This window comes from Gadus macrocephalus, chromosome 5 (assembly GCF_031168955.1).
Source record: "Gadus macrocephalus chromosome 5, ASM3116895v1".
NCBI lineage: Eukaryota > Metazoa > Chordata > Actinopteri > Gadiformes > Gadidae > Gadus > Gadus macrocephalus.
Window position 1 is genome coordinate 2,875,930 of NC_082386.1, and position 26,384 is coordinate 2,902,313.

The 26,384-nt window shown below is 39.3% G+C and overlaps 2 protein-coding genes and 1 long non-coding RNA gene across 3 annotated transcripts in view; all 3 read left to right on the top strand.

Moving 5' to 3' along the window:
- Nucleotides 1–26,384, top strand: part of LOC132457190 (uncharacterized) — a 419,436-nt gene that overhangs the window by 76,311 nt on the left and 316,741 nt on the right. The window lies entirely within an intron of this gene.
- Nucleotides 13,356–20,742, top strand: LOC132457173 (calpain-1 catalytic subunit-like). Its single transcript, XM_060051247.1, has 11 exons — nt 13,356–13,457; nt 13,847–14,087; nt 14,269–14,338; nt 14,461–14,570; nt 15,116–15,249; nt 15,337–15,511; nt 15,840–15,914; nt 16,018–16,103; nt 16,258–16,332; nt 16,409–16,569; nt 20,546–20,742. Exons 2-11 carry the CDS (start codon nt 13,851–13,853, stop codon nt 20,725–20,727), a joined length of 1,305 nt encoding a protein of 434 aa, XP_059907230.1. The 5' UTR covers nt 13,356–13,457; nt 13,847–13,850; the 3' UTR covers nt 20,728–20,742.
- Nucleotides 21,467–25,813, top strand: LOC132457184 (calpain-8-like). The gene is made up of 10 exons (XM_060051266.1): nt 21,467–21,768; nt 21,855–21,891; nt 21,988–22,056; nt 22,181–22,238; nt 22,597–22,658; nt 22,915–22,983; nt 23,144–23,222; nt 23,395–23,511; nt 23,647–23,699; nt 25,006–25,813. Exons 1-10 carry the CDS (start codon nt 21,653–21,655, stop codon nt 25,030–25,032), a joined length of 687 nt encoding a protein of 228 aa, XP_059907249.1. The 5' UTR covers nt 21,467–21,652; the 3' UTR covers nt 25,033–25,813.

The window sequence follows — 26,384 nt, forward strand, 5'->3', positions numbered from 1 at the left end:
GTCTATACGTTCACTTCGTATGGGATCTTGTGGCCCCGTTGCGTTTGGTGTGAACGCACTGGAGAAGTTTCAAGACAGACAGCCAAAATTGACATTTTTATTCAGAAAATAGCCGGTCCTTTTGCTTCCTATAAAAAGCATGTTTGTGACACTGGATAACGATATGGATACATCATCTAGCCTGCATGTGGAGGGCCACATAAGGTAAGAAATTGGTTTACGTAAACTTTGCTGCTGGTTCTGTTTGCTCGTGATGACCTGGCCAAAGGTTACCCACGGTCCAAAGCGATTGTGATCTGATTCTGGTTGGTGCTCCAGCTAGTATGCATTGTATATATAGATTGCAGCTAGTAGCAGCTACACACGGTGCGAATGCTATGCCAATGTGGTTATAGTTTTTTTTGTCTGATTGAGGTATGTGACGACTTGGAGCCTGGTAGGCCTATCCTGACATAAATATGTTCTTGCATAACCTGTGTGATTATCCTAAACTGTAGGGGATTTTATTTGCGAGGAATTTGCTTGTGATGTTGTAACGAGTGAAGTCTACATTGGTCCTTCGCAAGTGTTTACTTGTGGTCAGGATTTGGCAGATGCAATTCTCCTCTGGGCGCTTGTTTTTTTCTTATTTTTTTAATGCAGCATAACATATGCTACCAGCAGCCCTTGCTCGTCTTCAAAAGGCTGATGCTCAGTACCTCGTTTCATTTCCAATGAAACGAGAAGACGTGACACTGTCACGTTATTTAATCTATTGAAACGTGTTCAGGATCACGTATTTTCAAATTTTTCGTGTTTACAAGCACAAATTCCAAACCCATGTATTTCAATTGGAAGTATTTGTCGTGTCACCAGCACGACTTCCAAACTAAGGTTCTGTGCGGGAGCGTTCTCCCTAATGTCCCTTAAGGAGCTCCGTACAGTACATTTATTGTTAAAAATTGTGAACGATATGACAGCTTTAGGCCACCCGTTTCTACTTTCACCTTTGATTCTGAGAAATTGTGACAATTCACAGATATAGGCTATTAAATGCAGGTGCGCTGCTCAGGCAAACCGCGAAAGAAAAAAGGGTAGCTGCTTAATCTGATCTTTTTAGAATTGTATGTCTTGATGTTTTGATCTAACCATAGATCTATTGTCTTGTTTATGGTTATGTGAATGGAAGTCCGCGTCGATGCCTCGCAAGTCCAGTGTCGCGAGCGGACGTGACATCTAGAAGTCATACCGTATAATAATGGGTTATCACTATCCTCGGGCCGGGCCTTTGATCGAGCGTTTTTACTTTTATTTTATCATTATCATAAATTAGCCTAATCTGAGGAGAAATCTATGCCATAAACAGAAATATTATGGGTCTTTATTACACGGGTCTTCTCAATGCCGTGGAACGCTCCGTTCACTTGCATGGGTCCGGGGATATCTCGGGATTGGTTTCTTTATTAATCGAATGGGAAATGCAATAGGCCTATTTTAGGACCGAATCACCGTTGAACTTGTTTCTAATAACATTTCTAGCGAGAAATATACTTTTTACTTGCATAATCGTTTGTCAGTGATTACGTATGATCTTTAGTTTTATAGTTATTAGGAAGATTTTATCGGCTCGCTCGCATGTTTCAATGACGTCAGGTTGCTAAGGACGCTGCTTTCGCTAAACTAGCACACACACACACACACACACACACACACACACACACACACACACACACACACACACACACACACACACACACACACACACACACACACACACACACACACACACACACACAATGCATTTCGCTGCAGATATTCCCTCAATTATTATTACTTTCAAAACGTTGGCCAAGGTTGAATATCCTTTTTATTTGGGCTGCTTCTAGGACATTTTGGGTGGATTTTGAACGGTATGTGGGCGGGACGTTTTTTGCAGGACCTGGCAACCCTGCGCTGTTGCCCGGGGTGCTGAAATGCTCCGGAACAGATCTGGATCCACTATGGCCAAAAGACTTGTATGCCCCCCCCCCCCCCCCCTTAAATAAATTCTATGGCAGAATAAAGAATAAATTCATGCATCATCATTCAACTTGAACATGTGTTTTTACAGTATAGCGTGGTGGAGGGCTGACGTATGTTGCCCAACCCGGAAGTGAGCGTCGCCCTGGTTTCCCTTGACAAAAAGCCAACGGGTTTTTCCATTGGATTTTGGATTATTGCAGAAAAATTAGCATCTTTGAAGCACCTCCTCAAAAACTGAAAATAAATAAATAAATAAAAAATATCTGTGCTCCAAAGAACGAAATGTAAACCAATGCATTCTGAATAATAATAATAATAATAATACATTTAATTTAGAGGCGCCTTTCAAGACACCCAAGGTCACTTTACAGAGCATATAGTCATCATTCAAAACTATGTAAAACAGACTAGGAATAAAAGAAAAACAGAGGTTAAACATGAATAATAATAATAATTAATAACACTCAAAGACGCCTACAGTGAAGGGGGGACCTCACTAACCACCACCAATGAGTAGCACCCACTTGGGTGATGAATGGGAGTGTTTCTCCGATTTTTCCATGCTACACAGAACGAAATGTAAACCATGCAAATAAAGACTTCATGTTCATAATCATTTAAATATCATTAATCTCCTGAGTGTGTCGAGTGGTATTCTATTTTTTTCAACGGGGCTGCATCCAGTCACTTGACCGTCATGGTTGCTATGGTGGTTGCTATCGACCGCCCCCTCTAATCCTTTCATGGTTCTAAAAACCACGCGGCAAAGGAGCTGCCGTCCATTGTGTTGTTTTTGTCGTAAACTAGGGTCAGATGGTTAAAAAATAGACAGATATTCCAAGGTATCCTTAAAAGGCAGCTTGGATGTTTTTATTTTGTGCAGTTTAGACTTCTTCTATAACCTATTTTTGAAAGCAAAACACCAAGCTCATTGATTTAACGAGGCAGGGTTATTTGAAACAATTTATTGAATAAATATTTATGAGAGGTCATTCCTTCTCCTGAGTTTGCTTCCTATTTATGTCTAGTGTACACCCCTACTGTCAGCAAGCATCACCCCCCCCCCCCCCCCCCCCCCCTCCCCATATGGATTTGGAGAATTGCTGCCACGTCCCGGTGGTGGAGGTATCATATATATGAAAGAGGGCATTCAATTATACTACAATGATCAATTAGGAGGCCGAAGCCCTAAAGGAGGTGATGCAATAGGTGACTGAGTCGACAACATTTAAGTAAGCCTTGGGGTCTCTTATATATCAAAGGGGGTCTCAAAGGACGCATATACGTCTCAAACCCCCTTATTTCATTACAAGAAACAATCCAAGTCATAAACTCATTTGCCAGCATCTCAGAATACTCAATCAACTGGAATAAATCATCTGTTCTCCCGTTACAACCGCAAAGTTGGAATGCAGTAGCAAACACTCTACCTATCTCACTATGTACTGATCACATCACCTACTTGGGTATAAGAATTTCCCCTAGGCTGACAGACTTATTCACATTGAACTTCACCCCCCTTTTAAAATCAATTCAAGAAGACTTGCAACGCTGGACAAATCACCCACTATCCATCATGGGCAGAATATCCACAATCAAAATGACAATTCTACCCAAAGTAAATTACCTCCTCTCTATGACTCCAGTACAACCAACCACTTCCTGGTTTAAATCCCTAGACTCAGCGATTACAACATTTTACTGGAAAAACAAGACACCCAGAATCAAACTATCCACTCTGCAAAAACAAAAAACCCTAGGAGGATTAGAAGCACCAAATTTCACCTTGTACTGCCTGGCCAATCATCTTCAATATGTGCACAAATGGATCCACCACAACCAATCAGACATCACCTGGTTAGACTTAGAACAGACAATTTGCAAAGACATCCAGATTTCTGACATGGCCTTTCTCACTCCAACAATCAAAAAACATCCCTGTTTCAAAGCCCCCACAATCAGCTCGGGTCTGTCAGCCTGGTGGAAATTCCACAACATTACTAACTCAAAACACTCACCCTCAAAACTCTCCCCAATTTGGAATAACCCTGATTTCACTTGTAATAAAATAACCCTAAACCTCCACTCCTGGAAAGATAAAGGCATTACACATATACAACACTTACTCACCGACGGAAAATTCTCCACATTCGCGGACTTGGTCCAGAAATTCGGCTTCACCCACAAACACATTTTACAATATCTACAGATTAAATCCGCAATTAAAGCAACCGTGAATACCGCAAAAGCCAATTTAGATTTACCTACACCTGTCTCACAGTTTATTAATATACCATCGCACAAAAAATTACTATCCAAAATCTACAAAATAATGATACAGACAGACACCACGACAAGTCTACCATCTGCCAAATGGGAATCAGGTCTCTCTATCTCTACCGATGCCAATTTCTGGACTCAAATCTGCAAAAATACCTTTCTCATGACTAAAAATACAAACCTACAGTTAATACAATATAAAATTATCCACAGGACTCACCTCACAGGACATAAACTATTTCGCATGGGTTTCACTTCAGACATCTGCCCCCATTGCACCCAAAATTGCCCGGACACCTATATTCATGCACTTTGGCACTGCTCCCCTATTACACATTTCTGGGAGAAGATCACAGGGCTACTCACCACGTTCTTTGGCTGCTGCATCCCAACCTCCCCGTCACTCTGTCTGCTTGGAGATACCACTACAATCAACCTAAATCACTTTAGCAATACAACCTTGTTGGTTGCGCTAGCTGTCGCCAAGAAGACTATCCTCATAAACTGGAAATCAAAAAATAATATTCATATTTCCATCTGGAAAAACCTACTATTAGATCACATCTCACTAGAACTCTCAAACAACTCAACTGGTAATATCCCAACCTGGCCCTCACTTTCCAACTTCCAACAGTCATAGCTCCGCTGGCCCCCTCGGCCTGAGACACGGCCCTCGCATCCCACTTACCAGTACTCCCACCAAATAGGCCTCACCTCCATTACCACTGTTAATCAATCAATAGGGTTGTGATGAGGCCCATCCACCCCCCTCTTTCATTTTTGCATATTTGTTTATTCAGTTCATTTAATTATTCTCTCCCTTTCTTTATAACTATAACCTACACATATTAACTAATTTCACCAGACTGAAACTCTCCTCTGTGCTGCTCTGGCCTCCCGCACACACACACACACACACACACACACACACACACACACACACACACACACACACACACACACTCTCTCCCTCTCACAAACACCTCCCCAAACCCTCTCGTAATCTGTCCTTGTCCCCGTATAATTCTTTATGTTTTGGTATATGTTACATGTCTGTCGCACGTATCTGGGTTTTGTCGTGTTATGTGGTGTCTGCAAATGTATGTTTGCACTTTAAAAAAAAAAAAAAAGGACGCATATACGCTTCAACCTGTGGCTTACAGGAAATGACTCAGCAAGTGCTCCATCTTGTTGCACCCACCCAGCGGCTCGCTTGCAAGATTTTGGCCTGAAGTTCTTCCCAGACCTACACCGTAGCCATCCAACCTGCATATCGGAGAATCAGGCCTCTCTTTAATAATGACAAAAAGTTATGAGAGGAATACACATAAACTTTTGTTGTCTCATAAGCGCCGTGGTGTCGGCTGCTTTTGACCTTTTGACCCCAGACTTCTGAGGGAATAGCTGAATCAATTCATTAGTCAATCAGAAGTATGTAAATATCTTCCCGGTGTCGTAAGAGAGCAAACAAGGTGTCCTTCAACATCTACGCTTCCAGGCGATTGCAATGGTGCCACACATGAGCATATTCGAACATGTTTAATGGTAGTATTAGCTGTCGAAATTGGAGGCCTTAATCAATAATGAGCAGCTATTGATTTACTTTCTGATAGAAATTTGTGACAAATGACATATTATTTAGCATCTACACGTTGAGCTGAGTCCAATGACACCAAGCATGACACTCTAGCAAATGTATTTTACATGGTACATATGGTCTAGGACATGATCCCGGTGTGGCAAGAGGGCAAGCTTGATCTCATTGGACTCAGCTTAACGTGTAGATGCTAAATAACATGTAATTTGTCAAGAATCTCCATCGGGAAGCAAATCTATAGCTGGTCATTATTGATAAAGGCCCCCAAAATCGACAACTAATTACTACCCCGAAACATATTCAAATATGATCATGTGTGACACTGTTGCAATCGCCTCGAAACGTAGATGTCAAAGGACACCTTGTTTTCCCCCTTACGCCTCCGGGAAGATATTTTCATACTTCTAATGGATTGATTCATATTTTAAGGTTCTCGGAGTGAGACTTTAGGCGGCTGCAGCAGAAGTGTTGAGACGAAAGATGATATCAAGACATTTATAGCATATTCCGATTCACATTATGATTCTTCGTCATAACTATGCGACCAAACATCCTTCACATTCACCGAGCAAAGATTATGAAAGTCCAGGCCCCCCTCCATCTCGTTGCACCTGCACCCAGCGGCTCGCTTGTATGATTTTGGCCTGAAGTTCTTCCCAGACCTACACCCTAGCCATCCAACATGCATATCTTAGAATCAGGCCTCTCTTTAATAGTGACAAAAAGTTATGAGAGAAATACACATGAACTTTTTGTTACCTCATAAGCGGCGTGGTGCCGGCTCCTTTTGACCTTTTGACCCCAGACTTCAAAAACGTGGCCACAGGCCAGCTGTGTCTACACACCTTAAGCCACAAATGTACACATCCATCCCACAAAAAATGGGGACTAGAAACTAACCTCTGTCTTATGTACATTTACTGTACTGTTGGAGGTCACGCCCCTTTTCCGGCCTTTTCGAGAGAGCTAGGGATACTGAAATGTTCCCGGGGCCCAGAGAACGACATATCCGAGATTTGGAATTGTAGCCCTTAGAGAAAAAAAGTTTTCCCAAATGGACTGTCATTTGGACAAAGCCCCTCAGAAGTGTTGCCTGCAAGACCTAATGGTCCAGAATGTGGTGGAAAAACAGTTTTTGAGATAGGAAGGTCGTACCGCCCTGAAATTTGAATACCTTATTCTAGGGCCTAACTGGGACCCCTGCACCGAAACTTGGCCCGGTCGGACCCGGAGGGCCCTTCCTGCCCGAAACTTGGCCCAGTCGGAACCCGAATGCAGGAAGGGGGGGCCTGGACTTTCATAATCTTCGCTCAGTGAATGTGAAGGATGTTTGGTCGGATAGTTATGACGAAGAATCATAATGTGAATCTGAATATTCTATAAATGTCTTGATATCATCTTTCGTCTCAACACTTCTGCTGCAGCCGCCTAAAGTCTCACTCCGCAAACCTTAAAATATGAATCAATCCATTAGAAGTATGAAAATATCTTCCCGGAGGCGTAAGGGGGAAAACAAGGTGTCCTTTGACATCTACGTTTCGAGGCGATTGCAACAGTGTCACACATGATCATATTTGAATATGTTTCGGGGTAGTAATTAGCTGTCGATTTTGGGGGCCTTTATCAATAATGACCAGCTATAGATTTGCTTCCCGATGGAGATTCTTGACAAATTACATGTTATTTAGCATCTACACGTTAAGCTGAGTCCAATGAGATCAAGCTTGCCCTCTTGCCACACCGAGATCATGTCCTAGACCATATGTACCATGTAAAATACATTTGCTAGAGTGTCATGCTTGGTGTCATTGGACTCAGCTCAACGTGTAGATGCTAAATAATATGTCATTTGTCACAAATTTCTATCGGAAAGTAAATCAATAGCTGCTCATTATTGATTAAGGCCTCCAATTTCGACAGCTAATTACTACCATTAAACATGTTCGAATATGCTCATGTGTGGCACCATTGCAATCGCCTGGAAGCGTAGATTGAAGGACACCTTGTTCGCTCTCTTACGACACCGGGAAGATATTTACATACTTCTGATTGACTAATGAATTGATTCAGCTATTCCCTCAGAAGTCTGGGGTCAAAAGGTCAAAAGCAGCCGACACCACGCCGCTTATGAGACAACAAAAGTTTATGTGTATTCCTCTCATAACTTTTTGTCATTATTAAAGAGAGGCCTGATTCTCCGATATGCAGGTTGGATGGCTACGGTGTAGGTCTGGGAAGAACTTCAGGCCAAAATCTTGCAAGCGAGCCGCTGGGTGGGTGCAACAAGATGGAGCACTTGCTGAGTCATTTCCTGTAAGCCACAGGTTGAAGCGTATATGCGTCCTTTGAGACCCCCTTTGATATATAAGAGACCCCAAGGCTTACTTAAATGTTGTCGACTCAGTCACCTATTGCATCACTTCCTTTAGGGCTTCGGCCTCCTAATTGATCATTGTAGTATAATTGAATGCCCTCTTTCATATATATGATACCTCCACCACCGGGACGTGGCAGCAATTCTCCAAATCCATATGGGGAGGGGGGGGGGGGGGGGGGTGATGCTTGCTGACAGTAGGGGTGTACACTAGACATAAATAGGAAGCAAACTCAGGAGAAGGAATGACCTCTCATAAATATTTATTCAATAAATTGTTTCAAATAACCCTGCCTCGTTAAATCAATGAGCTTGGTGTTTTGCTTTCAAAAATAGGTTATAGAAGAAGTCTAAACTGCACAAAATAAAAACATCCAAGCTGCCTTTTAAGGATACCTTGGAATATCTGTCTATTTTTTAACCATCTGACCCTAGTTTACGACAAAAACAACACAATGGACGGCAGCTCCTTTGCCACGTGGTTTTTAGAACCATGTAAGGATTAGAGGGGGCGGTCGATAGCAACCACCATAGCAACCATGACGGTCAAGTGACTGGATGCAGCCCCGTTGAAAAAAATAGAATACCACTCGACACACCACTCGATTAATGATATTTAAATGATTATGAACATGAAGTCTTTATTTGCATGGTTTACATTTCGTTCTGTGTAGCATGGAAAAATCGGAGAAACACTCCCATTCATCACCCAAGTGGGTGCTACTCATTGGTGGTGGTTAGTGAGGTCCCCCCTTCACTGTAGGCGTCTTTGAGTGTTATTAATTATTATTATTATTCATGTTTAACCTCTGTTTTTCTTTTATTCCTAGTCTGTTTTGCATAGTTTTGAATGATGACTATATGCTCTGTAAAGTGACCTTGGGTGTCTTGAAAGGCGCCTCTAAATTAAATGTATTATTATTATTATTATTATTCAGAATGCATTGGTTTACATTTCGTTCTTTGGAGCACAGATATTTTTTATTTATTTATTTATTTTCAGTTTTTGAGGAGGTGCTTCAAAGATGTGTGTGTGTGTGTGTGTGTGTGTGTGTGTGTGTGTGTGTGTGTGTGTGTGTGTGTGTGTGTGTGTGTGTGTGTGTGCTAGTTTAGCGAAAGCAGCGTCCTTAGCAACCTGACGTCATTGAAACATGCGAGCGAGCCGATAAAATCTTCCTAATTACTATAAAACTAAAGATCATACGTAATCACTGACTAACGATTATGCAAGTAAAAAGTATATTTCTCGCTAGAAATGTTATTAGAAACAAGTTCAACGGTGATTCGGTCCTAAAATAGGCCTATTGCATTTCCCATTCGATTAATAAAGAAACCAATCCCGAGATATCCCCGGACCCATGCAAGTGAACGGAGCGTTCCACGGCATTGAGAAGACCCGTGTAATAAAGACCCATAATATTTCTGTTTATGGCATAGATTTCTCCTCAGATTAGGCTAATTTATGATAATGATAAAATAAAAGTAAAAACGCTCGATCAAAGGCCCGGCCCGAGGATAGTGATAACCCATTATTATACGGTATGACTTCTAGATGTCACGTCCGCTCGCGACACTGGACTTGCGAGGCATCGACGCAGACTTCCATTCACATAGCCAAAAACAAGACAATAGATCTATGGTTAGATCAAAACATCAAGACATTCAATTCTAAAAAGATCAGATTAAGCAGCTACCCTTTTTTCTTTCGCGGTTTGCCTGAGCAGCGCACCTGCATTTAATAGCCTATATCCGTGAATTGTCACAATTTCTCAGAATCAAAGGTGAAAGTAGAAACGGGTGGCCTAAAGCTGTCATATCGTTCACAATTTTTAACAATAAATGTACTGTACGGAGCTCCTTAAGGGACATTAGGGAGAACGCTCCCGCACAGAACCTTAGTTTAGAAGTCGTGCTGGTGACACGACAAATACTTCCAATTGAAATACATGGGTTTGGAATTTGTGCTTGTAAACACGAATTTTTTTAAAATACGTGATCCTGAACATGTTTCAATAGATTAAATAACGTGACAGTGTCACGTCTTTTCGTGAGACCGGGTTGTTCATTTCGTACCCCCTTTACAGTCTGGCATTGTTTGTCTGGTAAACTTTGTTGATGTCAAGATAAGTGTTAAATTGCCAACACTGTTCTTTTTCCTGTGTGTATTAGTATTACATATCCCGAGCCAATACCCTGGTGTTTCCAACGCCGTTTTGCAAAACAAGCCAAAACACAAACTGTGGTTTTCAACTTTTATTGTTTGAATAGGATTTTCAACACCTGACAATACACTTTAGAGCATATTGTAATGCAGCGTTGAATGGATGAAGAGCTTACATAAGGGTACCCAGCACTTTTCAAACCACACTCAAGCTTATGGTTATTGTCCCCACCACTTCTAAAAACAAACTGACGCCCTTGGACATGACTAGCCGTTCAACTTCATGATGATGGGGGTCAGTGCCACAGGGCGATAGTAATTGAAGCAGGATGGAGCAGGTTTCTTTGGCACAGGTATGATGATGGTGGCCAAGCTACATTTCAGTTACCTTGTATTTTGCCCGAATTTGCAGTTTTCAGTAGGCTATAGCTCGGCTGCCGCCAAGTCCAATAAACGTTGCGTCACAACGTAACATTATTTTGACCTTTTGCCGACATGAGAACCTAATTTAATGGAATGGTGATTTCGAGGACAACTTGTTTGAACTTTTAACCGAATGAACACACCTGTGATTCAGTGTAATTTAATTAAGAATTATCTATTGAATTTCACCCATACTGTAAAATACGTGGCTCAAATGTTAAACACCTATAGCAATCTTATAGCAATATTGTGCTAGATAAATCCATCTATTGTATTTCATTTAGTTATGAATACTCTTAATCAAGCATTAATAGGCTACATGTCTTAATACAAAAAAAACATGCATCTAAATCTTCTTTAAACAAGAACCAAGTGAAAATAAAACTTATTGTGACCAAAATCGCATCCCCCCAAGTCCTTGCAGGTGCATGTTTCAGGGGTCAACCCGTGGCTGCTTCGATTTCTGTATCTGTGGCTTTGGAATTCGATCTCTTCACCGCAGCTGGAAAGAAGGCCCAAAAAAAATTTGTCTTTACAGAGCACCTTTTCGGATATTGGAGCATGTTTATTCTGTCAACCCCCGAAACAAAGATTTCCTGCAATCTATAATCTTGTGCATAAAATACTGGGAAAAGGATGGGGGAGAGTGAGAAGTTTAAGCTGCCAAAATACACAAGGGTTTGTCAATGAGCCGGAGGTAACTAGCAATAAATTCCATTTGAACTCTAACATACGATGACAAGTCTATGTACATACAGGCTTCACTTTGAAATCTATGTAATTAACTGTTTAGAGAATAATCACATAAAAAAGGAATAATTTCTCAATATAATTGTCTGCAATAACGAAGATTGTTATGGAAGCCAGAAGACAGTTCTCTCTCTCTCAGACCCACACTATAGCCCTGTTGTAAGTTGTGCCACATCAATACTCCCATCCCTCTTTTCTCAACACATAGTCCGGCTGCCATCAGTAATATGTTGACTCTCTTTTGTATCAACAGTTTTCCCACCATACATGTGCAAATCACCCACACACTGAACCCCACTACTTATAACCTGCCCCCCCCCCCACACACACACTACCCACAAAATAAATGAACACAGCATTTTGTGTTATGTATTTTTCTTTGGTGGCATCGAATGGGGCCTCGCCCGGGGTGTAATTCAATGTAGCACCGCCTCTGGTTGGGATAATCTGACAGGGCACAGACAATGTAAACTAGAAGAAGGTGAAATTACTGAATTTTGAATCTTCTAGAGGACTTAAACAGCATGTGAGACCAGCCAATAACTGTTAACACGACCTTAGACCTGGTTAGCGCACATTTGTCGACACTTCAATCAATACCCAATCCCTTTATTATGGTTACATTAAAAATATATATGTGCCGCTATTCCACAGTCAGACTGTCAACAGTTTTCCCACCATACATGTGCAAATCATCCACACACTGAAGCCCACTACTTATATCACAGACATACACTCTTTGGTTCTCAGTTTTTCAATAGAAAAAACATAATAACCCATTGATTTACAGTTGTTAACATGCAAGGTCTCCATTTGTATTGCAGCCTGGTCGAAGCAATATTAAAATCAATGGCAATGACAATCTTTTCAGAAACAGTACAGACAGTAAAAAGGAATTCTCAGAAAATGCACACACTGTAGTTGGTAGTTAGAAGCACAGGTGGTTAGAGTGGTAGAGTTGTAATGGCACCATTATATTAAACGGGAGAAGACACTGAAAGACAAATCTCTGCAGTCCAAGAGTTTCCTTTTTCTTTTTTTCTTTCAGCCTCTGGTCTTTTACAGCACGGCTTAATGTAATTATTTTTGACATTTTCTGTTATTTTATGGAGGCCTCTCAAATGGCCTAAAGGCCTATATTTGCATACTCCAGTTTCACATTCTTTTGTGGGCTGTTGGGCCCCACTACTTATATTACATACATACACTCTTTGGTTCTAATTTTTTAAATAGAAAAAACATAATAACCCATTGATTTACAGTTGTTAACATGCAAGGTCTCCATTTGTATTGCAGTCTTTCAGTGTCTTCTCCCATTTAATATAATGGTGCCATTACAACTCTACCACTCTAACCACCTGTGCTTCTAACTACCAACTACAGTGTGTGCATTTTCTGAGAATTCATTTTTACTGTCTGTACTGTTTATGGGGGTATTACCAAACAGGTTCTGTACCCATACCACATTCCCATATTCTCATTATTCAATGGGAATTGTGGTGGGAATAAAATTTGATTTATTATTATTCTCATATACTACAACTCTAAGTTGTTATTATTCTTTTTTTTTTTTAAAGTTTGTACACATTTCAGTGATGAAATAGTCCAAATGCTTAAGAAATCAATAAAATCAATAAAATAAAAAATATATTGCATTTATTTTACAAACCAACGGCATACTGACAATTATGTAAAAAAAAAGATACAAAAAATGAAATGTGTAGAGGTGGTTTCATTTAGTTAACTATCCAACTTAAGGTCCCACCCTCTTGAAGTCAGGTACAAAAACACACCTCAGTTTAAGGCACTTGACTTGAGAAGGATAGAGAGAGAGAGAGAGATAGAGAGAGAGAGTCACCATAACCTGTTTGGTAAGTTTTTAATCTAACACTACAACAAGGACACTTTAGTTTTTTGTAAAGTTTTCTGACAAATAAATTGTGCTTTGCTTCTAAAAAAACATACAAAATATTATTATAAACAACATCTATCCTGCGCAAATCCTGCTACTATCCTGTGCAAGATGAAGGGTTTAAATAATATACATAATTTTTATTATTTATTGTTACTTTTTGATTTAAAACCATAACTGTTTTACTCTACTTTTGACCCTTCAGCTGCATTGAATACTTTACCTTCTTAATAGAATACAAAAAAAATGAAGTGACCCGTGAACATACAAATTGTACAGTATATGTCATTTACGAGAAGCTGTTAATCAAATAGAGGATTTTCTTTTGAATCCGCTTTTCAATTCCAGAGCAATGGCACCTCCTGGTGTATGTCAAAGCATTATGAATAAACGAAGCAAAAAGAACGGTTTTGGCAGCCTTGCAAACCCAGAGATGTTTCTTAACCAAGACTTCCAGCAGTTGAAAAAGTACTGCATTGAACGTCAATTAAGATACATTGATGACATGTTTCCTCCGAACCAAAACTCCATTGGCCAAGTTTCTCTATCCCATTCGCAACTGGCGAGAGTTGAGTGGCTGAGACCAGGGGTATGTGTTTTTCTGTTTGTTTGTTGCAACAAAGATTCTGAACTTAAGGGTAAACAGTCCTGGCCATATATTTATATATGTAAGTGTGTGTTTGCATATTTAGGTCACAGCCTAGAGAATAACAGCATTTAATCGACATTTTCATTTTGAATTGTTTGTTCTTGTTCACTCATCACTCTAGAAAATATGTCAATCCCCATCCTTTGTTGTTGATGGAGTTTCAAGATTTGATTTTTGCCAAGGAGTAGTTGGTAATATACTGGCCCTAAATACTTTTTGAATAGTATATTATAATTCAAACATTACATTCAAGATGCAATAATTTTTGCAGCATGCCTGCCTATGTTCTTCAATGTCCTGTTTCTGTCTGAAGGTAATTGCTGGTTCCTAGCTTCAGTTGGAGCTCTAACATTCCAGAGCCAAATCCTTCAGCAAGTTCTGCCTTCTGAGCGCTCATTCAGTGCTGGCATATTCCACTTCAGGGTAAGCCAAAAGCTTAAGACGTTTCTTTCAATTTTACCCGGCAATTTAAATCACATGACACAGTGCAATAATAACACTGAGTGACTCTGCTAAAGCACACGTTCCTGTTTCACTCACCAGTAGCCTACCTAACATCACATTATTACATAAGAGCTGTTATGTTACACAAAATACCATATCCAGTGTGGTAAAGATGCTTTTTCAATGCACAAGTTGGACAAATCGAATGCATGCTCTAGCCTACTTAAAAAGCAAAGCAACACTGCATATACTAAAATCTAGATAACTCAAAATGTATAATTAAGAGAGGTTTTGGTGATTGCCTGGCAGAATTTCAGTCTTAATTAATGTTTCTTAAGCCTGACATCGACAGACCAATTCGGAAAGAAATGGTCTGGAACCTTGTGGTTCATTTTCAATTTCAGGGGAGGATCTTATCAGTATTCCTTGAGTCAAAAGCCACCGCTTGCCACTGTTTTACATGTATCAACATTTTCTAAATCTAGTTATATAATCCCAATTTATGTCTGCTCTACATTGTCTAGTTCTGGAGATTTGGATACTGGGTGGATGTTGTCATCGATGATAAGTTACCGACAATTGACGGCAAACTCATCTTTGTTCGCTCAAAAACCCCAAATGAGTTTTGGCCTGCTTTGCTGGAAAAAGCCTATGCTAAGTATGCAACTCAATAAATAGTTTTTTTTTGGATGAACTGTGAGCAATTGACAAACAATTTTCTTATTTTCTGTCTGTACTTGAACAGGGTTTGCGGCTCCTACGCAGACATGAATGCAGGAACCCCATCAGAAGCCTTGGTCGATTTTACAGGAGGCGTGCACATATGCTTCCAACTGGATAGTGCTGTCCCAGACCTCTGGAACACAATGCACAGAGCTGCACAGAGCAATTCATTGATGGGGTGTGGGACACCCCAGGGGGTAGTTATATCTGACTAAATATGCATAAATAGAGGAATATGTCTCCTTAAATATCACCTCCTGCCCAATTTATAATTTAAGAGAATATCCCTCTGGTGTAATTCTGGGATTGCATCATCAAGTACACACTAAAGCATAATAGTTTACAATATAATAATAATAATAATAATAATAATAATAATAATAAAATATTGCATATGGTGGCACTTTGATTCAAAGTGTGTTGACATACAGTCACAGAATCGAAGGATGGCACAGTTAGCATTAGTGACCCTCCGTGGAGACAAACCTCTAATCCTACTAGTACTTATACCAACCTTTCTTTCAGGAGACCTCAGCCAACAACGTCTCAGCCAATGGTTTAGTGGAAGGACATGCCTACGCCGTTACTGGTGTCACACAAGTAAGCTAGTGTTTAATTTCTATCGTATAATAAATTACAACGGTAATAATCTCTCGCACAATATCGAACCATTCTGCTATTCAATATTTTGATGTATATTCAGGTGATCAGCAATGGGCAGCCAATAAATCTTGTTCGCTTGTTAAACCCATGGGGCAATGGAGAGTGGATTGGCGATTGGAGTGACAGGTAAAAACATTGGTTGCTACTGGTTCCATTTACAGATGAAGTTGAAAGAGTGGTTACATGATCATGCCAGACAGTTAATTTCCTGGATTCAATAATATAAAATAATGATACAATAGGAAGATGATTACATGGCATATTCTTCATTTCTTTCTAGTTCTGTTTTGTGGCAATCTATTAGTGCTGAAGACCGTGAAATGTGTGTAGATGTGGCTGATGATGGGGAATTTTGGTAAGTATGGGGACCAAAGTAACAAAGGTTATGACCATCTGTTCACCTTGTGCTTACATAATTATTTTTTGTATAGGATGGCGATGGAGGACTTCTGTCGTTTCTTTTCAGATCTTGACATTTGTTGCCTATGCCCTGACTTCCTTGATGGCACAACATCTTCTCACTGGACGCCCTTGGTCTATGAAAGCAGATGGGTTGCAGGGACCACAGCTGGAGGATGCCTAAACAACCCTGGTACTTAAATAAAGTAGTAGGGCTAATCCGTGGCCACTGTTTACTTAAAAGTGAAAAGTAAAAAAGTACTCTGATGACTTGTTACACATATTATTTTGAACTATTGATTTACTAACATTTAGGAACATCTTTCTCAAACTCTAGACATATAAACCGTAATACACAAGCAGGTAGCCTACAAAAATCCTGCGCTCTCCTTGGAAGAGTATTTAAAATCCACATTAAAACGACCAACGTGGTACAAATACAAAGAAAATAAATATGTCTGTGCCTTTTCGGGCACAGACATATTTGTTTCTCGAGTCATACGATCAGCCTCACTGAATTCTGTATACTTTCAGAATTCCGAGTGGGACCGGGTAAAAGAGGGTGTTCCTCTGTGAAATGCCGCAAAAAAGCTGGACAATTTCCCACTTTGCAACTCGTGTGGGTGGTGCATGAGGCATCTGATTACGCACACTGTAACGCAAGTGTTGTAATGTACACTTCTTTGTTATTCGGATTACCGTTCTGCACTTGGTGTAATGCCGCATAACACGTCGGTTCTCCGACGTCTCTGGTATTTCCACAAAGACGCTGCAGTGGGGGCTATCTCAGCCAAGCATGGTAAATTTAGTTTTATATTGGACTTTGGATATTTGACACATTTGAAAAATCTATTTAGCACTGGCTTCGATGGACGAATTTGTGTCAAACCAACTTTGATGTGTTAAAACAAGGCTTGGCTATATAACACAAAGCTTCCTTTTTAAAAAAAAACTTTTGATTTTATACCATTTTTAATGTTGATAACTGCTTTGAATCTATTATGCGGCTTCACTTTTTGACTTACCCATGTCAGAATACATAGGGTGAACTCAGCGAACTGCCCTACACATAACACAAAGCTTATTTTCTCCAAAAAAAAACACCCTTTGATTTTATACAATTTTTAAAAGTTAAATGCTATAAATCTATTATGCGGCTTGACCTTTTGACCTACACATGTCAAAACACATGTGGTGAACTCAGCTAACTGTCCTTAACATAACACAAAGCTTAATTTCTCAAAAAAAACAATGTTTGATTTTATATATATTTATAATAAAAAAATGCATTAAATCTATTTTAAGGCTTGACCTTTTGACCTACCCATATCAAAACACATCTGGTGAACTCAGCTAATTGCCCCACACATAATACAAGGCTTATTTTTTCCAAAAACCCACCTTTTGATTTTATAAAAAAAAATTAACGTTAAAAAGGGCTATAAATCTATTATGCCGCTTGGCTTTTTGACCTTTCCATATCAAAACACATCTGGTGAACTCAGCTAACTACCCAACACATAACACAAAGCTTATTTTTCCCAAAACCCACCACTTGATTTTACACTATGTTTTTAATGTTAAAGGCACCCAGTGCAACTTTATGTAAACATTCAATGAAAAATAAACATTCAATTTCTAGTCTTTTTTACACGTAGTAAGTTTCAATAACTCCATACCATTATATATCGACATTCAAGGAGCAAAGATGAGACGTCGTTGTGTGGTGAGAACTGATAGAAAATCGTAAACAACAACAATCGCCGGTGGGGAGAAGCCATTTTTCCATTGACTGGAAGCCTGCTTTATTTATTGTAGGTTACAAAAAATAAAGAAAATGGCGGCATTGTTGTTGTTATCGATTTTGTATCAGTTCTCACCACACAACGACGTTTCATCTTTGCTGCTTAAATGTCGGTATGTAATGGTATGGAGTTATTGAAACTTACTACGTGTAAAAAAGACTAGAAATTGAATGTTTATTTTTAAGCCTTGAAAGTTGCACTGGGTGCCTTTAAAAAAGGCTATAAATCTGTTATGCGACTTGACCTTTTGACTTACCCTTGTAAAAACATATCCGTTGAACTCAGCTAACTGCCCAACACGTAACACAAAGCTTCTCTTTTCTTTGAAAAAACCCACCTTTTGATTTTATAAAAAAAATGTAATGTTAAAAAATTCTATAAATCTGTTATGCAGCGTGACCTTTTCACCTACCGATATCAAAACATACATGTGAACTATATATTATATGCATATAGTTTGCAAGTATGTTTTGATATCGGTAGGTGAAAAGTTCACGCTTCATAATAGATTTATAGGATGTTTTGAGAGTAAAAAAATTGTATAAAATCAAAAGGTGGGATTTTGGGAAAAATAAGCTTTGTGTTATGTGTGGGGCAGTTAGCGGAGTTCACCAGATGTGTTTTGATATGGGTAGATCAAAAGCTGAAGCTGCATAATAGATTTATAGCCTTTTAATTATTATTATTTTTGTATAAAATCAAAAGGTGGGTTTTGGGAAAAAATAAGCTTTGTCTTATGTGTGGGGCAGTTATCGGAGTTCACCAGATGTGTCTTGATATGGGTCGGTCAAAAGGTCAAGCCGCATAATGGATTCATAGTATTTTTTGAGAGTATAAAATCAAAAGGTTGTTTTGAGAAAATATGCTTTTCGTAATGTGTGGGGTAGTTAGCTGAGTTCCCCACATGTGTTTTGACATGTGTAGGTCAAAAGGTCAAGCCACATAATAGATTTATCTTAAATCTATTATCTATAATCTACATTATAGCAAAATTGTATAAAATCAATGTGTGTTTTTTTGGAGCCTTGTTGAAGCCCTGTGGTATATAGACAGGCCTTGTATAAACACATCAAAGTTGTTTTGACACAAATTCGTCCATCGAAGGCAGTGCTAAATAGATTTTTTGAATGTGTTGAATATCCAACATCCAATATAAAACCAACTTTGCCACGCTTCTCTCAGCCATGGTTGGGAAGGAATTGGGGGAAACGTACTTTGGCTTTGACTCCCTGAAGTACATGAACCGCGACATGGAGGAGAAAGGGAATGTTGCCAGCGATTGTCTCCTGCTGGGTCCCCGCTGCCCGCTGCCACGAGGCACCACCGCCGTGAAGCACCACCGCTGCGGGGCGGTGGCGCAGAGGCGGTGGTGCCTCGGCAGCAGGGCTCCAGCGGGAGACAATCGTGGGCAACAATCCCTTTCTCTTCCATGTCGCGGTTCAGTCTACTTCAGATTGATGTGGAAGTGGAAGAACCAGGGCCGACGCAGTCGTTTGAGATTCAGAATATCGTCTGGAGACGCACACGGCTTTTGGCCATGATAATATATATTATATGATATAGATACCTATTTATAATATGATATTATTGAGATAAAGAGCTCCAGGACTCTCTCCGGAGCACCCGGAGTGTTCTAGAATATTTACAGAACACGGCCTAAGGCTGTGTGTGCCTCGCCAATGCGATACATCCACTGTAAACAGAGTGCATGGTAGCGTGGCCGGAAGCTGCTCAGGGCCAACGCTTGCTTGGGCGAACAAGGAGGTGGAGACCCCTGTATAAAACGGGCTCCGGTGAATGGTGCAGCCATTGTCGGAGGAGGGGCGAGGAAGCAACGCGTCTCTTTGATGCCGCGTTTCCACTGCAGGGTGCGGTACGGTTCGGTTCGCCTCAGTCCGGGAGGGAGGGGGCGGTATAGCCCAGCTCAGTTCCAAGGTCGCGTTTCCACCGCCGACAGTACCCTTTATGGTAGGCCGGATGTCGATCGCCGCGGCAGCTACGTAAACATCGTAAACAACGTCTTCCTCCCCAAGAATGCAGTGGAACGTCTCCACCTCCTTGTTTAATTACAGCTAGAAGTTGCGCGCGCCAAAACTCTAGTCAATATTAAAGCATCCATAAAGTAGCATGCCATGGGACCTTTAATAAGCACAAGAGACCATATGCCCAGCTTCATTTGAATTACCTGGACATATAGTCAGTCTTCTAACTGGTTGGACAGAAATGGGCATAATGACCTATCCAAGCTGTAGTATAGTACAAAAATCTGGTGCCTTCTACCAACCTGCTCAGTTATTGAAATGCAAAAACTGCTTTAATTAATAGTTCTCCTTACTGTTTTTCGTTTTCTTCTTGACCTTTTAGAAATGTTCAGGATGAACCCTCAGTATCGGTTCAGGATTGAAGGTTCAAACAGCGATTCTGAGCAGGGGAACAACATTCTAGTGTCTCTCATGCAGAAGCCTGAAAACGGAACAAGGCGGCTGAAAAATGATCTTTACATCGGTTTCTCAATTTTTAAGGTTTGTTTTATGTTACCTATTTAAGCTTTTACAATGCATTTTTTTGGGATGCATGTGCAAATATATAGTATATCATTCAGTATTGAACAAAATTGTAAGCTATTCAACTTAAAATATAAATTAACCATCATCAGGACGTTTTAACCAAAAACTTGGCCTTCCACAAAGTTTCAAAAGCAGGATCCAACTGACTATTTCTGACCTGAATCTTCCTGCCAAACAGTCACCTTTCATTCTGGCAGCAGAGAAATGTGCTGTTCGCACAACATAAAGCCCCATAACATAATAAGCTCTGCAAAACCATATATAATATAATCATAAACAATAAACATTAGAGAAATGTTACATATTGTATCTCCATACATTCCCACAAAAATAAAGCACACTTATGATTTTATTTTTAAATAACTACACCCCATGAAACTGGATAATCTTACGTTTGGCATTAGGTAAGTTTGTTCAGTTAGGAATGAATAAGCAAACAACGTCATGAATTACAGCCTACATTTTTTCTTTTAAACGTAAGACTGAGACTGCAATAAACTTAGCTCCTTAGGGAGACTTTCTTATTAGAATAGCAGCAGAGATGTGAACAATAATGAGTCTGCAAGAACCGAATCAGTCAACAGTATAAGCCAAAATGTTATTTTGGTGTAAAGTGACCATGTTTTTCCTTAAGATAAATTTCTTCTCTTCTGTCTTTTTTCAGGTTCCTGAACAAGTAAGTAAAATGTTTATTTTCTAAACATTTATTTGTATATATTATTAACAAATAAAAGTTGTGATCATAAATATACCACTACCTTAATATAAAGCTGGAATACGATGCTAAAAGAAAAAGCATTTTTGATTCCAGTATAGGTCATTGACAGGAAGGTTCCCAGCCACGTTCTTCACATCCAACTTGGTTGTAGCACAAACCAAAAAACACCTGAATTCACGTGAGGTCATGGATATGTTCAAGTTGGCTCCTGCCGAATACCTGATTGTGCCATCCAGTTTCAAGCCAGATGAGACGGCTTCCTTCATTCTCAGAATTCTCTCCAAGTCAGAGACCCATGCCCAGTATGCTAAAACTCTCCATCGACAGTTTTTCATAATAATGTTGAAAATGCACACTCAGTTTTCATTACGATTGCCTTTTTTTCCAGTGACCATTCTGGGCAAAGCCACAGTCCAATTGAAAAGGTATGCGGGATGAGATCCTATATGTTGTTAATGCTATATTGTTTTATGTTTTTTTCCCCCTCAACATTGGCTAATTTTGTCCTAATTACATCCCAGCCCATAATGAGAGAGTTAAATAAAAATGACGAAGAGAGCAGAAGTTTCTTCGAAAAATATGCTGATCAGGTATTTTGTCTTACTCAAACCGTACTAAACTTTCTTACTGATTGGCGATGATCAACACATATACAATCATATTATGTAATTTAATTTACCACTGATACAATATTGCATAAATATTTTTTTACAGTTTGAAGAAGTCCATGCAGAGCAGCTCCAGAAAATTTTAAATGAAAAGATCCTTCAAGGTAGGGCCTGAAAATTTGCATGAAAACACTAACCCAGAACTGACAAAAGGAATGAATTACTGCACAAACTTCAAAATATGTAATTTTTCTTACTCATTGTGCATATTTTCGTATTTTTGTTTAAAGGCAAAAGCGGTAGATTATTTAATTAACTTTAAACATATTTTCAGGTAAAAAAACGGAATGTTGTAAAGTTTCATCACAATGGATTTTCCTGAATGATATTCACATTGTCGATTGACAATGAAATGACATGGTGTCATTGTGAATTAGCTTGCACGATAATTTATTATTCGAACGGATAAATTACGAAGTGGTTTCAAGCCTTTTTTTCTAACAGATATTTTCATTTTAATAGGATACAAGAAAACTGAAGGCTTCAGTCTGGATGCGTGTCGCAGCATGGTGGCTCTAATGGATGTATCCACTGCACTCTAAATCACATCAATTATCAATTGTTTGCTTACCCTGCTTTGATACTGTTTACACATAATTGAGGCTGGATATAGTAAGCCTTAACTACTGTTACATTTGCTGATGAGGTAACTCTTTACTTCACCCTTATATGTTTATTCTGACTTAAATATAACTTAGCTGGGCATTTAAAATTACTGATTGAATCACGTTTGGCAAAATACGAGAGGATTTGAAGAAGTTCCTTAGGTCAAGATTTCAGACATCCATCACTGGCAAACTGAAACGTGATGAATTCTTGCGTTTGTGGAGGAAAGTCACCACCTACAACGTCAGTAAATGATTGTACAAAATTATTTATTGCGTCTACTATTTAACAAGTCGAGAATGGGTATTATTTTCATGAGTGGGACGACTATTTAAAATATAATTGTTTGTTTTGGCATTCATTCTTGGCTCCAGACTTTATGACCTGTATTGTATCCAAACAGGACATCTTCTCCCAAATTGATCCAACCCGCAAAGGTACTTTGTCCCTGCATGAGCTGAGAAAGGCTATAAAGGCTGCAGGTAAACAAAAAGTCAAACCAACGTTTCTGTAATCGACTTATATTTCTGAGGGGCTCAAACACAGCTATTCAGTTGTATTAAAATGTATTAAAACAAGAGGCAAGGGAATTTGTTATTTTGAAGAAATGGATGTCAATATGGTATCTACCTGCATTAAATGTTGGGGTCTAAGGGATTGTTCTGAAGGATGGTATGCTGAACCTGATGGCTGTTCGGTATGGCACCTCTACTGGAAGGATTAGCCTGGAGAGCTACATCAATCTACTCCTTCGATTGGAATGCATGGGAAGTAAGTTGCTAAATAAACTAATAATAAAAAAAATAAAATAATTAAATGTACCTTAGAAACCATCTGAATATACTGTTTATTCCACTTAACTCATTAGTTACATTTCTCAATAACAATTCATATTTTCCAAACCAGAAATCTACACACAACTCTCGGGAGGAAAGACCATGTCTCTCAGTGAATCTGAGGTAATAAATTACTCTGTTATAATATATATATATATATATATATATATATATATATATATATATATGTATATATAATAATGCATACACAGGAAGGCAAAGAATGCATACATAGTAATGGTATGATCGAAGGGGGGGCGCAGACGCAGACAACGGAGGTTGAATTAAACCAGAGCAGCAGGGAATAAACAGGAGGTGGACAGGCAAGGATGGATGACAGGCAGGCAGTGCTACAGCAGGTTGGCAGGTAGATCAGCGAAATGGGTGGACGGCAGGCAGGTATGGGGTTGGTGATCCTTGGGCAAGTAGATTAAGAATCGGAGGAAACATGGAACACAAAATGTATTTATAAATACAACACTAATGCCGAGAATGGTTATCTACCACTGTGGTTGAAACAACGATCTGATTAATGAGTGGCTGAAGAACCAGGATTTAAGTAGAAAAGGATGATCACCGCAGAAGGATAGCAGGGGTGTATGTCCAACAGGTGTAGAGCCGGGGGAAAGGAGGGAATGCTTTGCCCATTGCACAGACAATAAGGCACCAAGAGGGGGGGAGAAAGCAATGCATCTGCTGGGTACTGCCACGGCTGTAAGAAGTTACTTACGTTGTACTCAAATTATCTAACTGCAAGTTTATAGGCATAGTTAATGTAATGGTGCTTAGATGGATTGATTCTACAAAACTGTTTTGCTCGATATCATTCTGTATCTAATTAAAACATTCAAAGTCTTTATCACGCTATCTACTACATAGCCTATACATTTTTGGTCCATCCAAAAATGGGTATGAGTGTAACCATTAGGGTAAAGCCCAAATTTTAGGGATTCATAATTGGTTACCACACGCACGCACGCACGCACGCACACGCACACGCACACGCACACACACACGGTTGCTATGGCGGCGCGCATAGACGCGCGGCTTGGAGCTCCTCCGGATGGTGGAGCTCCAACAACAAGGGCATTGTTGTGCGGCGTAATGATTAAAAGCTCTGAATTTAACTTCTTTGAATAATAAAAGTGGGGAATTACATAGGCATCTATTATGTAAGCAAGGAAATCATAGCAGCAAAACGTATAAAAGTCATTGCTATTTAAGAAAAGCGGAAACACATAGCGAAAATAATCGTATTTGACTAAAACATTTAAAATATGTTTTAGTCAAAATATGTTGTGGCCATGTGTCAAATTTGCTTCTCATATTGAGCACTCTCAACTGATTTCAACAAGTCATTCATTTGGCTTAAGGACAAGGCTATACATTCATGTCGAGCTAATGTATCTCATGTATCTCTTATTTCTAGTGGATGTATGTTTCAATGTACACATAACCTGATGATCAACAAAAGAAGATGGATGGATATCTTTTTTTATTTTTTTTAAATGAACATGCTTTTCTTTCAATTTGTGTTCAATTTTGTGTTTTCTGTTGAATTTTTTGCTGTGCCAGAACAGTTATAATATGTGATTTAGTATGATCATTATTTTTTTCTTGATAGTGCTGCCTTTGATGTGCCTATTATGTGTGTGATGGAACCCTGTCTTAAGAAAACATATTATGTCACTATTCCAATTATGCATTGTGACAAGAGGGTGATTAGAGGACGCTACCTTCCCAACTGTGGGCTGCTCAAGATGGTTCCCTACTGAGATCTAAATGAAGTGTCCAACACCTGGAGGTGGAGTCTTGGTGTGTAGGTCATCAAAAGAGCAGTCTCAAGTCTGATTACAGAATAGCTCAAATCTGGGTGAAGGGTTTTAATTTATTTTGCTTCATATTTGTTTTGACTAATCATGTTACTGGTGGTATAGGGATCTTAAGCTGGCTAAAAGCAATTATTGTTATCATTATTATTGTTATCTTTCTCCTTCAGTTGTGTTTCTTACCTTGTCTTCTTTATGTAGTTTAGTTTACCCATAATTAGTCCACAAACCACCAATGTAGATTATATGAAGCTCCATTTTAACCGATCAAATTACTTTTGAGCATCTAAACTGAGCATCACAGTAGGTTGGAGAATGTTTTTATTTTAGTGCATGATAGATTAAATGTCCTCCTAATATTGTTAGCGCCTTGTCTGCCAGGAATAAAACCTGTTCGATCCTATTTGATTAATTTGGTTATCCATCTTTTCATTCTCTGTGCCAATATGTTGGTTTATATTTTGAAGTCATTACAGAGCAAGCTAATAGATATATATCCCTCACATGGAAGTTGTAGCATTAACCTCCTTATGCAAGACTGAGATGATTGCTTCTGACTAGGTTGTGGTGTGTTACCTGATGTATTATAGTTAAAGACTTTGGATAGTGCTGGTGCGATCTCTCCGGAAAAGCCTTAATTCTCCCGGTAACCAATCCATACTAGGGGACTTCTTGTTTTCTTTAGTATATAATAATAATAATAATAATAATAATAGATTCAATTTATATAGCGCTTTTCTCACACTCAAAGTGCCTAATATAGCATATAGCATATAGCATATATTGTTATAGGAGGTTTTTAAATTGTCCAGTAATTATCATGGTTAATAGATAACCACCTTTATGGAGCAGGACAACATAAAATACTCTCCAGCGATTATGAATACTGACAGTAGTGATAGTTAAAATAAAACTAGTTATTAAATTAGATATAATAGGGGCATCCAGAAACCATAGCCCAGCTTCTAGACGTCAGCTC